This window comes from Melanotaenia boesemani, chromosome 20 (assembly GCF_017639745.1).
Source record: "Melanotaenia boesemani isolate fMelBoe1 chromosome 20, fMelBoe1.pri, whole genome shotgun sequence".
In the NCBI taxonomy this organism is placed as follows: domain Eukaryota; kingdom Metazoa; phylum Chordata; class Actinopteri; order Atheriniformes; family Melanotaeniidae; genus Melanotaenia; species Melanotaenia boesemani.
Window position 1 is genome coordinate 13,548,502 of NC_055701.1, and position 14,268 is coordinate 13,562,769.

The window sequence follows — 14,268 nt, forward strand, 5'->3', positions numbered from 1 at the left end:
AAAGATAAAGAAGAGCAGCGGGACTGGTATCAGTGTTGGCTGCTGTGGTTTCTTTCAAGCAGAGTGAGACATTGTTTGGAGAGGCCGCTTTTTATTCAATAATGAAGAAATTTGGTTACTGTGGCATCATGGGAGGAGAGATCCATAAGCAGGTTTATTGTCATTAGTGTCTGATTATGTATGTTTGTTTTCTGTATCACTCAGTATTAGGAGTACATATATTTTAAATATGAAGCTTGTGATGTTTACATTAAATACTGTGACATTTTGTGCTTTTGGATTTGTCAGTGTGTTCTGCTGCTTTCCAAAGTTTCTGAAGTTTAAAAACTTTAAGTTAACATAGATTTTGTCCCACTGAAGACACTGCTGCTGAACAACTTCAAATGTCTCCATTGCAGTTTAGGCTGTGCTGTCTTTTATTGATCTACATCATCATGCAACATATTTGCATTATGGCTAGTTTAGCATGTTGCAACTGGGGAAGGAATTAGTGGCTAGCTCTAAGTCTGCCATGTCTGACCAACCAGAAGACCAATCAGTAAGAACTGGGCCTTTCAGATGGGCTGTCTTAAAGAGACAGGAGTGCAGTATGTACAGTATATGAGAAAAAAATGTGCTGTTTTAAATATAAATGCATTATATAAAAGCTTTAAATTGGCTTTTTTTTATCTTACTTGACAAAGACAACCCCAGCAACTTTTACAGCTATGTGGGGCAGGTTTATGTTCCCAGTCCACTTTAATGTCCTTATATTAATAATAAAATTTAAATAAAGTTAGGAATTGTGCATTATCCAACAAGTTGTTGTATTTTGGCTTCTTATTATTGTCACAGCCTTAAAAATAATGGAATCTTTATGGCTATCAAACAGTTTAGTCAGGATTTAGAGATAGTTGTACAGTGCAATATAAATGTAGTTAACTGATAGTTTATCTCATTTACTGTTAGTTATGCTAGTTTTTTTTAGTAGTTTACCATTCAGATGTTATATGTTAAAAAAATATTTCTAGAGGATGGTGAGATGACACAAAAGGCCCATGAACACCCATTACAAAACAAACCTCAGTCTAGCAAGCTGCAGCTTTATCTGCATCCATAAATATTTAATAGACTGTTTGATCCAGCAGAGACACATTCAAACAGGCACACACATGCATGCACACTCACTTTCTGTGTTTTCTCTCGTGTAGTCATTACACAGCAGGGGCAAACTGAGGTCTGTGATTTGGTTAGCGTGTTAAAGAAGATGAATATATATGTTCCTCTCTGTGTGTTCATTACTGTCCATGTGCAGTGTGTGTGCTAGTGTTAAGCTTTCTGAAGCTTCAGTGCAGGGAGGCTGTCTGCTGGCTCCCTGCAACTAGCAGTAGAGAAGACTAAAAGCAAGCAGCTCAGGGTTTGAGTCATCCTCCCAAATCGAAGTGAAACTCCATCTGTCCGTAGTTAATCCTGAGACTAGAACCTGGCTGAACCTCAGAGTCTTTATCTGCCTCTGCTTCATTACGTAGATGAATATTCAAGGCTGTAAAAGTCATGAAATCTGTTTATTTCACATGCATCTAACTCTAAGATAAAGTTGTTCATTGAGGGACAAAGTTGACAAGTGACAATCTATACATGCTGAATAGTTACAAAAAGTGGCACAACAAAAATGTGAATCTGTCTCTGATCACTGTCTGATACTTGGTGCTCTACCATTAAGGTGTGTCCTTTTCTTTGAACTTAAATTAGGTCATTCAATTCTCAAAGTTTCCACAAGAACAGAATTATAATATATGAAGGAAGCAAACATGGAAAGGGCAACACAGTGAGAGGATTTCACTTGTGAGAAAACAGGATTTGTAGTTAAATGTTATTTGAGAAAACCCAATGGAATAAGTTAAATCTGCTTATTCACTTTGTTACAGTTAGATGAGAAGACCAGCTTCAGTGTAAAACTACCTGCAGCTGTTTAGATTAGTTAACAAGACTAAACATAAAGTGAAACAGTCTGGACCTCGATATGTAAAATCCCCCAAAACTGCTGTCATTTTGACACAGTTTCTTTCATACGTGCTTCAAACATGTAACGTTGTGGTATGTGAACTACTGAAAGTATCTGTGCCTGTCCTAGTGATATGCTGTAGTACAAAATACTTGCAGAGCAGGCAGTGACTGAAACGTGAACATGTACACACCAGGCCTGGTAAGTGCAGACAGACTACACAGTCAGCCTACCTGGCTTTGCAACACTGCTGTCTGCTGAAGGAGATTTTTTCATCATAGCAGGGTCTATACATGTAACGCATGACGCATTTAACAACACAACACAGTCCAGGAGAAGGGAGGACAGGAGGTAGAAGACATTAACAACTAGTCAGAGGAAGGAAGCAAGTGGAATTTGAAGGAGAAATCATCAACAAAGAGACAGTAAAGTGAAAATGGGAAGACCAAAAAGATGTGTGCAAATACTAGAAACCCTGTCAGCTCTGTTGATTAATGCAGAAGAAGTGCGTTATGAAAATAAAGTTTATACAGGGTATGTTACCTTTGGTGGGTCCTCTACGGGACCCCATGGCCTGTTGCTCTTCAGACAGATTAAGCCTGCGGACCACGTCGGCTAGAGCAGACTTGAGCAGCTGAATCTCGTCCTCCTGCATTTGGACCCTCTGCTCCAGAGAGGCGATGCGGTCAGTCACCTCCATACTGCTGGCTGCTGATGCACTGTCATCTAAGCAGAAATAATGTCAGCAAAAAAATGACTTAGGTACAGTATATAGTGACTTGTTACACAGATGAAAATATAAGTCAGGTAATGTTCATCTGTGTCATCACAGATCATTAATTTGGTGGACAGAAGAATGAGATAAATACGAAAATCTAAGCACCAATGGGACACAAGCAGCTCCTTTAAGATCCAGAGTTTTATCAATCTTTTCCTGTGGAAACTATTGTCCTGAATGATTCAAAGAGCTGACTGCTTTTCAATTCATGAGCCTGTCTTTAATGTCTGTTCTCTCATCTAAATTAACACATAATTATTATGTCTCCACCTGACACCCAGATACAGGCCAAGCCCCTGCCACCAGGGCCCACTTCATTAATGATAACACACACACATTTGTGCAGGGTCTACCCCATTAATACTTTGATGTCACAGAGGTTTGATTAAATATTAATGTAAATCACTGCTGTGTTTTCCCAGCAGATTTGCAATAAAAGTCTGATGCATTATGCATTAGAAAGCAGGCTTCGGCTGATTAGGCAGATCTACAACGTGCATTTCTACTCAGAATCTGTGTTAAATCCTGTCTGTTTGGCAAAATAATACAAATAAAAAAAAAAAAATAAATAAAAAAAAGAACTTGACCTCAGTAAAAAATGTTGTCAAACAATCAAGTCCAACAGTTTCAAATTTATGACACAAAGCTAAAAGCAAAGTGAGGTGATGAGCCTCAGGGTAAATGATGATAAACAAAAGCTTCTCAGAGGATTTATTACATGCCGGCCTGAAGACTTTCCTCCTGAAGATAAATGGATTCTGTGCCAGATATTAAAGCAGAAGATCAAATACATGCCTAACTCCTTATTTTATAAATTCAGGTCATGATTTTTTACATCATTACAGAAATAATGCAACTTCAGTGTGTGCGACTATAAGATTGCCAAACTCATCCTGCTTAATTTGCACTATATAAAATACAATATAATATAATCCTATAAGCACAGATTGTAATTCAATTGACAAAACCTGTCAGGAAAGTAATTTCACATATTTGTTTACATGTGAATACAAATCCTATTAGCGGTCAGAGTCAACGGCCTGTTTGCTGGCTCATGTTAAGGCAGGATGGTAAACTATTACATTAAGTAGATGGGACATATAAAATGTGAGTACATCCAGAAAGGCTGAATCAACCAGTTAATGTTTACACACATACACTGGAGATACATTTGCATACACAAAAGCCTTTCTCAATGTGTTTTACAGCTGAAACACTTTTATTTATTACACATAATGATTTTTTTACTTAATTCTGATAAAAATAAAACACCACTGTTAAGCAGTTTACATGATTAATGAAAGTGAATGATACATCAGCATTTCTCCAAAACCAAAATGTCAAAAAAAGAAAGGTTTACAGACCTTTCTAAACTTATTTCTATTAGCTCTTAAGGTTAATGATATCTTTTAGGGTAATGCAACCTTTGACTGGATGTTTAATAAAAAATGAAAAATATCAAGCTGTTGCAATTGAAAATGGATCAAAAAAATGTCTGGTTCGTCGTTATTTAACCATAAATACACGTAAATTTAATCACAATCCTTCTGGTTGCTTAGATATTTAGGTTTGAACAAAAGTAAAAATTTACAACTACTGGAACATCAGAAATTTACAGCGTTAGAAAACACTTGCTGATTGTAGTTAGACTTCCAGGTTCAGAAGATGTGGCTGTTTTTTTTTATTTATCAAACAAAACCTCTGCTGCATCTGATTTGTATGCCCTATCTAAAAAGAAATTTGTATCTTTTGACCTGCTTACTAAGGGAAAATCCTATAATGAAACACCAGATCTGGAGCAATGTCATTGAATGAAAAGCACGTGTTATTGCATTACATCAACAGCACCTGCACAATGAGACGTGCACTCCTACATTCACCTGCAAATGTATTTTCAAAGGCTTCCTTATTTCATAATGCATAATTGAAATCTCACTCCTACATCTCAACACACACAGACAAAGCCTTTTCCACAGATTCCAGTTCATAACTCTCTGCTCACCTGAGATGTTTTCTTTGAAGCAGTTCTTGTTGATGTTCACATGTGTGTCTCAGTGTGAATTTCCTGAGATAAAGCTGCTATTATCTGTTCGGCATCTGTTGTGGGTCTGTTCCCAACACTTACACAATGAGAGCATGATACCATCAGTGGTTGAACTACAATGACTGGCTGTCACAGCCGTGATTCCCCGGCTCTGTGTTAACATCCTCTGTCTGTCACCGTCCTCGCTGCACCATCTGAGGCAAGTTAACAACCAAAAACACAGTCACAGTGACAACCAAATCAGAGAGCCAACTGAAGAATCAAAGAGGATCAAAGAATCTGAAAAAGTTTGTGTTAATGGAGAGGAATGTGTGTTTACAGAGTGGCACTAATGTGGCCACATTACATTCACACACTATATGGATTTGGCTACATTTTCCCTTGATTGGATGACACCTTTAGGGACTGAGGTCATATGCTTTCTGCTTACAGATTCCAGTATCAGTAAGATGTCAATTTCATTTGATAACAAATCCATCACCACCTAGAGCCTCTGTTACCAGTGGGCTTAATGCATCCATGAAAAAGAAAATTGAGGCATCCTGGCAATCTTCAGTGTGGAATTCAGTCATTTATTTCTGTCAATCTGTATGACTTTTTCTCCTCCCTCCTTACTATATTACCTGGTGAATGTGATGGGGCACAAATTTGAGACAGTTCTTTCTGCTCAGCCTAATGCATTTGGATTTGCTGCTCTCTTTTACCTTCCTCTGGAAAGCAATGTTATACTGGCTGGCCTCTGCAGGCTTTAGTGCATGTCCATCACTACAGCCGCAGGGATTAGATGGAAATAGAAAACAGGCAAGATCACAAGTTCATCTCCCAGCTTTAAAATGACCAAATTTGACTATGCTTACATGTCCACCTTATGCCTGAGACTCAGTCCTTTACTGACCCCGCAGCCATAAATAACGAGTGCTGGTATGAGCACACATGATTCCTCTGTTCCACAGTCGGTCGTATGGATCAATAATATGTTAATGGGGTCAAAGGACAGAAATAATGCTTTGAAAATGCTTTTGATCAACACAGATGGAGCAGTTTCACATTCTGAGAACTGACCTCATCTATAAAATATCTTCTGGAGTAGCACTAAGCTATCTGCATTTTTAGCTGACCCACTCCCCCACCACAAAGAAAGTGTGGATATAAGAATACAAACAGATGCTGCAGGTATAAAAAAAGAGATAAAGTTGGTGATTTTTTAATGGTGACACCAGCTAAGCTGTGTCATGATGTGACAGTCATCAACACTTCAACAATAACTCACTGACAAACACAATGACTGATATCTCCTTTCACTTCGCTCAGCTGCACAGAGGAGCCAAACAATTAAGTTTAATTGACCCGATGGGAAATTCAGACATCAGGATAAGCATTACCACAATGGGATATTTCGAAAATCCACAATGTTGTTGAAGAAAACCAACAGATCAAAGAACCAAATAGCAGGAGGAAACAGCCTGTCACAACACTTTGACAGCTATTCTTGTTTTGGACGGAAACGGGGCCTGCTGATATCACTGCTGGAGCAGCACCTCACCAGCTGTTTTTGCTTTCATGACATGAATGCACACAGCCAGGTGCTCTGGTGCCACGCTGCTGGTTCAGCTGCTGCATCCTTTGTCTACAGGACAGCCATTTCTACAAAAACCAATGAGTCACACTTTTTAAACCTGAATTTGGTCTGCTGGCCTCACTGATGGAAGTCTGGACCTAATCCCAATCAAGTGGCACAAAGGAACAAAATAATAATAATAACAAATAAGATCATGACGGAGTGGACTTAAGTGAACCTTATTGAGTCACACCAATGCAATGAGCTCTGTATAGACATGTCACTATAATTACAAATGGATCACAATTACTGGAGATAATTGCAAACATTTTGTATTACCATTACAATAATTTCCACATGTTAATTAAACTAAAGCAAATTATATATTTGATGGTTAAATTTAATAGTTTTATTATTTTTTCAGTTGACAAAGCAAACATTTTAGCACTTGCTGAGGGCATTTTTTATTATACCAAATGAGAAAGGCGAGATAATGTGTCAGATTTGCAGCAAAAAAGTGGTAGTAAAAGTTGCTAGTACTACCAGTCTTAATCAAATCAGAGCTTTGAGCTAAATGCAAATATCATCATGTAACATTTTTTTAAATAATTTTTATATTAAAATGTTATGTTTGCATCTCTACATGCAACTGTAGCAATTTACCAAGTTAGCATTTGCTAATTAGTGCTAAAGGCAGAGGGAAGGTGAGAATAATGTGAATTTTATTAGTTTTTAGGTAATTGGTGAAATTAAAGCACAAGACAAAATAAGTTTTGCAATGACACTACAAAACACAAAAGGGTTGCTGATCTCTGCAACAAACAAACTGATCAATTATTATTTTGTCTGAACCAATGAGGAAAAGAGTAGAAATGACTGAAAATACTTTTCCTGCCATTATTCTCTGAAGAAGATCAGAAAATTACATGAAACTGCAACATTTACAAAACTATATTATGCTCTTAGACCAACTGAGCAAGAGACTGGAGAGGAAAATGATGTAAGAAAGAAACTGAGCAAAGAGAAAGAGTTACTTAAAGTCTTATTAATTTTCCATGTCACCTGCACATGCCACGCCCCAGTTGTAGGTGCCAGTTTTACAAGCTGACTCTGATGGTTCTTGGTCAACTGGAGCTTAGGGGCTGTAAATAGATGGATGGATAAGAGAGAGGGAAGTCCTCACACACAACCTCAGCAGAGATTAAAGAAAAGAAAACAGACAGCACACAGGGGAAGGGAGAAAAATAGGAACAAGGCAGGGAGAGCTGCTTCTCGTGTCAAAACAACACTAAAATACCACTTAGGACAAAGAAACACAAGAAAAAGCTCTGTGTGTTTGTGTGTGTGTCTATGTGTGTGTGTGTGTGTTGAAGGGTCGCAGAAGGGTCAAAAAGAAGCTGATGAGAGGCCAAGCAACCCCCACGAGATAGCTTACTGTCCTTGTGTGAACATGTTAAACCTTTCTGTCCACCTATCAGCTATATCCTTCCTGGAGTTAAACATGGGTCAAATGAGAGGCAGCTTCCCCAGCTCGATGCTCCCACCCTCACACTGAAGACACATTTTACAAGAACAGGACTGAAGGAACAAAGAAAAAAACTGTCATGATCTGTGGATTTGGGGTTGGGGTTCTTTTAGTCTGGTCATTTTGAGTCTCTTTCCTGTTTTATTTTGTAGTTTTTTCCATTGTGTATTCTCTTTTGGATTCTGCTTCCTGTTCATTTATACAACTGGTTTAATTTGCTAATTTGCTTCACCTTCTCCCTGTTAGTTCCCTTGTGTGTATATATACTCCTCAGTTTCATTTATTCCCTGCCAGTTCATTGTATTGTCATGTTATCATTATGCGTCCTCTTTCTCTGCATTTGTCTTCAGTTCATCTTAAATAAAACTTCTTTTCTGTACCGGTCTCCGTGCCTCCTGCCTCATCAGCCTGCACTTGGGTCCTCACCTCCATGCCGCTACTCTAACAAAAACACAGATTTAAAAGTAAAACCTGTTATGTGCCACTTGTTTTTAATCAGCTTAATGCATGATCAGATAATACAACCAACAGCATCAACAAAGACCAATGGAGATGAAGTGACAACCAGACAAGATGGGGGATTATGTGCTTTTTCCCTCTTAGAGATGTGGCTGTGGAGAAATCAGCCTTTTTGACATCTTAATTCATATTTAAGCACTACCAAAGCAATAAAATGCATGCATAAACGTGCCCTTTCCTCACTTTTTTCCTGCTTAGAAAAAGCTATACATGTCTGCCTCTCTGTATGAAATTGAGAAAACAGGCTATAAGTGGTCCACATTCAGGCTATTAGCTGTTGTTGAAAGACAAATATAGGAGAAGCACAGTGCTTAAGTATTTGGTCTTTACTTAGTTGACAATACAAATGCAACACTTTAAATACTGCTGCACGTGCTCAGTAATATCTCTTCAATAAAAGCAGAGTTGTGACAAACATACTGCAGGCTACAGCAGCGTGGCTGATGACGAGGACAAGCATAGACTTAAAAAAGGTGCAGATAATATGTTGATTAGTTCATTTAGTGTTCATGTTTTGTCCTGGGCTAAATGCTCTAACTCTGCTTTCATACAACTCAGAAATATTTCCATGATAATAGAAACCAAATTGCAGTACTCTGGATATATTTTGAATGCAGTGAGGTCTAATTAGTCTTTTTCGCATTTTCAGACCACATTCAGTTCCTCAAATTTTTCTTCTGTTTACCTTAAAAAACATGACATTTAAACCTCTTCACTTCTGCCAAGAATATCCTATTGTTTCTTATAACACCTGTTTTACCTGTGGTTTCAGCTTCTACAAAACACTAAATCAAAGAATCGAAATGAAATGAAGGAGGAAGGGGGGTAATGAAAACCACAAAAATAGGAATACAGAGACATGGCTTATTGAGACAGAATAACTTCCTCTTAACTCTGGTACACAAGGTATATAGATATCATTATCTCAACACTGCTTAACAAAACACACACTCCTACACACACTCTTCTGTCAAAGAGGAAGTGTTTGCGGCGTGGCAGAGGGATTATGTTGGATATGTGAAGCAGATCTTGCTGAATGCTGGTGATCCTTAAACTCTGGGGGTTTGGGCTTAGCAGCAGGTTGGAGTTGTTTTCTCTCTGTCCATCACTAACCTCTTTCAACTCTCTCTCTCTTCGTCTGCTGTTCTTTTGTAAAAGAGTTGTAGGATAGATCCTTGAAACAAGGCTTAAGATAAACTGAAAATGAGAGAAAAATGTGGGAACTGAAGAATTACACTTAAAGGGCTTGGCGCTAAAATGTTTAATTGTCTTTCTCCAGTATTTACATTGCTTCCCCTTCTGTTGTCGTTCATGCAAGCAGAGATTAACTAGTGGTAGACTGTTTAGGAGGAAGCATACCTGGCAGCTTATGTTAGCTTGTCCCAAGTTCTGAGGGTCTTCAGTGAGGATGTGCTTGAGCCACAAAAAACTATTTGCTATTTGGTACAAAGGACAGAATGGCTGGAAAAGGCACAGGTTTTCAGATCTTTAGTTATAAGTTAACACTTACCTGGCCCAAATTTAAGGCTCATTAACAGGCTTGTGTCAAAGTGTCAAAGGCTCGACTAACATATGCAAGGCAGTGGCCACTGAGGACCCTATTCTAGGGGATCAAATATCTGCATTACTTTCAGTTTGGAACTGATTGCATGACACATTTAAGCTGAGCTACTGTAAAGCAAAATAACTAATTTAAAGACTAAATTAAGCAGAAATCTCAAATGTCTGCACTGAGGGGGAGATTCATGCAATACACACTTAGAACACAACATCAACTTCTCTTTTACCTTTCAAAGTTTTCCTTTACATTTGCCTTCTCGGATTTTGATGGTCATTCAAATCTCACACGCTCTTCCTTAGTGTAGAATTTTCTGTTTTTAAAATGTAATATTCACACAGAGCGTGACAGGTTATGAAAATTGGGAGTTGTAAGACCAGCCAAGAAGCCACCAGCGTGCCAGCTACTGTGATGTCATTTTTGGCGCCTGTTGGTTTTGTAAGTTAGAAAAGCGAAACTAAACATGAAGAGACTGTAAACTGTGAGAAAATATTTAAGATATTCTGTTTATTCTAAACTTTCTTTCTGGAAGATCACTGTGAATGCAAACATCTGAAATTACTGCACAAATGTTTTTTTGTTTTTTTTTAAGTTCAGTTGATATTTTGTCAATTGATGCAATTATAAAGTTTTGGATTTTGTCAAAGAATGAAAACAGCCTCAAAATGTGTGACCACTGATTGACACGCAGAATAAATGGGCCTCTTTTTAGTCAAAATCTCACACTTGTTTATAGCTTTTCTTCAGTTGTTTTCAGGAATGTAAATACTAGCTAGATCCTCATTTGATTAACTGCTGCTTCAGATAATAGAAATATATTTTAAACCCAAAGTGACAAACAGGAAACTTCCAGCTCCATCATTTACAGCAACAACACATTTAAAATCTTATGTAACAGCCTTTTCTGAGCTTAAATAAACAAAAAACAAACAAAAAACAGCATATTTTTTATTAATACTGTGACTTCTAGGAACTGAACTGACCACAGAATTACTAAGTCATGCCTGGCAGCAGCTCAAGGCTTTGACACAAGCCTCTTTTTCAGTCTCAACCTTTCTCAGTATAAAACAGGGCTTTGTCTCCCAGTAACAAACAACCAGGAAGGAACAGGAGGTGGGATACTTGTTCCAATCAGTGTGTATGCATACTTGTGTTTTCACACTGGTGTTGCTCCATCCAGCAACATCGTTGTTCAAGGAAACCAGATTTATTGTGAAACAGTGTCACACACAAAGACTGTCACCACGCTGAACACTGGCCAGTCAAGTATCTGCCGTCTGAAGGGAAGCAGTGGCATAGTGACACTCTTGGTGGTGGCATAGCTGATCATTACATGATAAAACTGAGGAGAAATGTACATTTTTTATTGTCTACACTTGAATTCTGCTTCCAAACACAGACAAACTTACATACACACTATTTATAATGAATTGCTCTCCTGTCTTCTGTCATGGACAGCCAGCCTGATTCATCCAGTCTCTTCATTACATTTTTCCATCAGCTTGACCCCTGACATGGTCACATTCATCTGTGTTTAGCTTGACTGAGCAGTGACTCTAACCAGACAACATTTTAAGTTGACTTTTCTCTCATTGGACAATAACATTTGGGCAGGTGTCCTTCAAGCAGAATCTATAAAAGGTACTCAAGTATAGTTTTTGCTTTCATCTGACACCAAATGAAACACTTTCGATTTGTGTTTGGCTGAAATGAGCTGTAACATATCTCCATAGGGTGTTGACTATAGTCTATTATTTTCCTGGTTAGCTTAAATATCTATAGAAATTTGGAAAGAAATACATTCACAAGATCATTTAAACAAATTAAACTCTCTCCATCATTTTACTGGCGGGTGTCGAGACTTATTGCATTGACTACATTTAGTGTAGATCTATTCATTAGCAACAACAACAATAATACAACCGTTTTCAGATTTCTGGTCAATCTATTTTTGTAATGACATATAAGGTCTATAATTCTGCTCTACTGCTGATCTTCACTGTCAGTAGAACGTTTGGTGGTTTATTCTGCTTTGTTTTGGATTTATACCTGTATGTATACATTTTTACTGTAAAATGACTTTTAAAAGAGATATTTGTCATTAATGTTTACGCTTTCGGAAATCTGAACTGAAACTGAATTATAAGTACGCAAGAATTATAAGTCACGAATTCCCAGTTAGTTGAAGAAAAAGTATACAAAATAACCATATCCTTCATCTTCCCTGTCATCTCTGCACCTGTGCTTTTGATGAATCTATTTTTAATGGAATTTTAATGGGATTCTCCTCTTTTCCTGCCCTGCCCATCTGGTACAGACAAACAGAGTGCATGTGATGGGGGATACAAGCTCACTCATGCAGAGCTGGGGCTTTTCCTTAGCTTCTTTCATTAACAGCTGATGTAGAAACCAATTAGGGTTCACTGCAGCCTCTGGGAATTACCCTATGGGCACAAAGTGGTTATTTTCTATCTGTTAACATCCCAACTAGTCAGGGTTTACAAATGAGCAGAAGCCAAATAGTTGACTTTAGCTTCATAGAACATATATTCTTATAGCAATAATTAGCATAAAATACAGTTCAGCCAACAAACACCTTGCCACAGTTATTAAATTATATTTAACTGATCTGAAAAGTTTTGGTGGCATTCTGCACAGTTAAAGGAAGGACACTGATATTCACAGGCATGCTGGATATACACATGAATGCAAATACATGAATAAATGTGTACACAGATCATCTGTGCTGGAAATAATTAGCATGCAGTTTTAAATTCAAATGTCTGCATGACTTCAGAAGCAGATTTAAGAGTTCATAAACAAATTAGATGAAGCAGCTACAGTGATCCTTTGAGTATCAAGAAGAAACTAAAAATAATGGCATCTCTCTGGGATTGTGCTGACTCGTGTGATTTATGACTGGTCACCCTCCCCCACAGGTAGCATTCCACGCTCTGCTGCGCACATTTAGAGTTATGGTGCAGAGTGGAAGCATCCTACTTTCAGCTGGAGCCCATGATTCTCTTTCTGGCTCTTTTGTGGTATTTTTAGGCATCCATGACATTCTACCCAAGGTTTCATGCTGCCTGTCTCCCCCCTGACCTTGTGACGGAATGCACGCACACCCACACACCCACACACACACGTACCCCACACACAAACACGCATGGTGAACTTGAGCACATACTGCACATAACCCAAGAGGGCAACTCTCGTTAACGTCTAACTCCCAGAAGCAGTAATTGCACACACAAACACACACACACAGAGTCAGAGTGTATATTTAGAATGGGTCCTCACACTTTGCTGTTTTACATGCCTGATTGTTTTACTAGGTCATGAGATGAGCTGAATGTGTGTCAGTGGAGGAAAAGACAAGTGAGGAAGACAACAGGGGAAGGAAATACTTTACTGTCTATAGCAAGAAGCAGAACTACTGATTCTTCCATCTATCACAAGACAAGCAGATCAAACATAACTACATTTGTTTGACTGAAGAGGAACAAAATGTGTTTAGTAAAAAAAAAAAAAAGACTAAAAGCTTGTTTTATTCTTTCCTGCATACTGTAGCACCTTAACTTTGACAGAAAAAATAGAAGAATTTCTGTTCAAAATGGCCACAAAACATAACTGACGTAAAAAAGACAGTATGTAATATTACAACATTCAACATTTAGTGTAAATGTTAAAATGAGTTCTGCCTGTTTTTCAAAGGCTCAGACGTGACAGAATATAAAATAGCACTGAGCTCTACTATTAATCTAATGGATCTATTTTTTATTTTATTTTTTTAATAATCAAATATAATGTTCTTGTTATGAGTAAGTTATGAAGATGAACAGGGCTGTCAATGTCTGACTGGCTGGAGATTAAAAAAAAACACTGAGTTGCACTTGATGCACTCACACAAGATCAAACAAAGAGCGTGAGAGTGTGGCACAGGGGTGATGTTGAGAGGAACTAATGAAAAGTTAAAGATTAGATGATGTTAAAAGTGGGAAATATGCATTTACATCAATTTGGAGACCGAAGGAAGATTAAAAGGACATGTTGCAAGCGTTTACTGGCAGCAATTGGAAATCAATGACAGTTTTTGAATGCATCAGCAGTAGTAGATGAGTTATCCCATTCAGGTCAATATTTATTACACTGCTGCTCAGATACATGTGGTTACAAATGAGTGAAGACACAGTGAGGCATCATTTCCTAAAACTCATCTCTCTCATTCTCACTTGTCATTTTGGAGCAATGATATCTGATTTTGGTCAATTTAAAACTACATTAGGTTTAAATATGTGTAAA

The 14,268-nt window shown here is 37.9% G+C and overlaps 1 protein-coding gene across 9 annotated transcripts in view; it reads right to left on the reverse strand.

Moving 5' to 3' along the window:
• The window catches only part of eml1 (EMAP like 1), a 49,256-nt gene that overhangs the window by 17,467 nt on the left and 17,521 nt on the right, over positions 1-14,268 (reverse strand). For 6 of the 9 annotated variants that reach the window (XM_041972355.1, XM_041972352.1, XM_041972351.1 and 3 more), the window contains exons 2-3: positions 2,528-2,710; positions 2,218-2,271 (exon numbers count right to left, since the gene is read on the reverse strand). In XM_041972355.1, the coding sequence (XP_041828289.1) occupies positions 2,218-2,271; positions 2,528-2,710 (237 nt within the window). Of the gene's footprint in view, positions 1-2,217; positions 2,272-2,527; positions 2,711-4,764; positions 4,787-14,268 lie in introns of those variants that run through there. The other 3 variants (XM_041972358.1, XM_041972356.1, XM_041972357.1) reach the window with 2 other exon arrangements.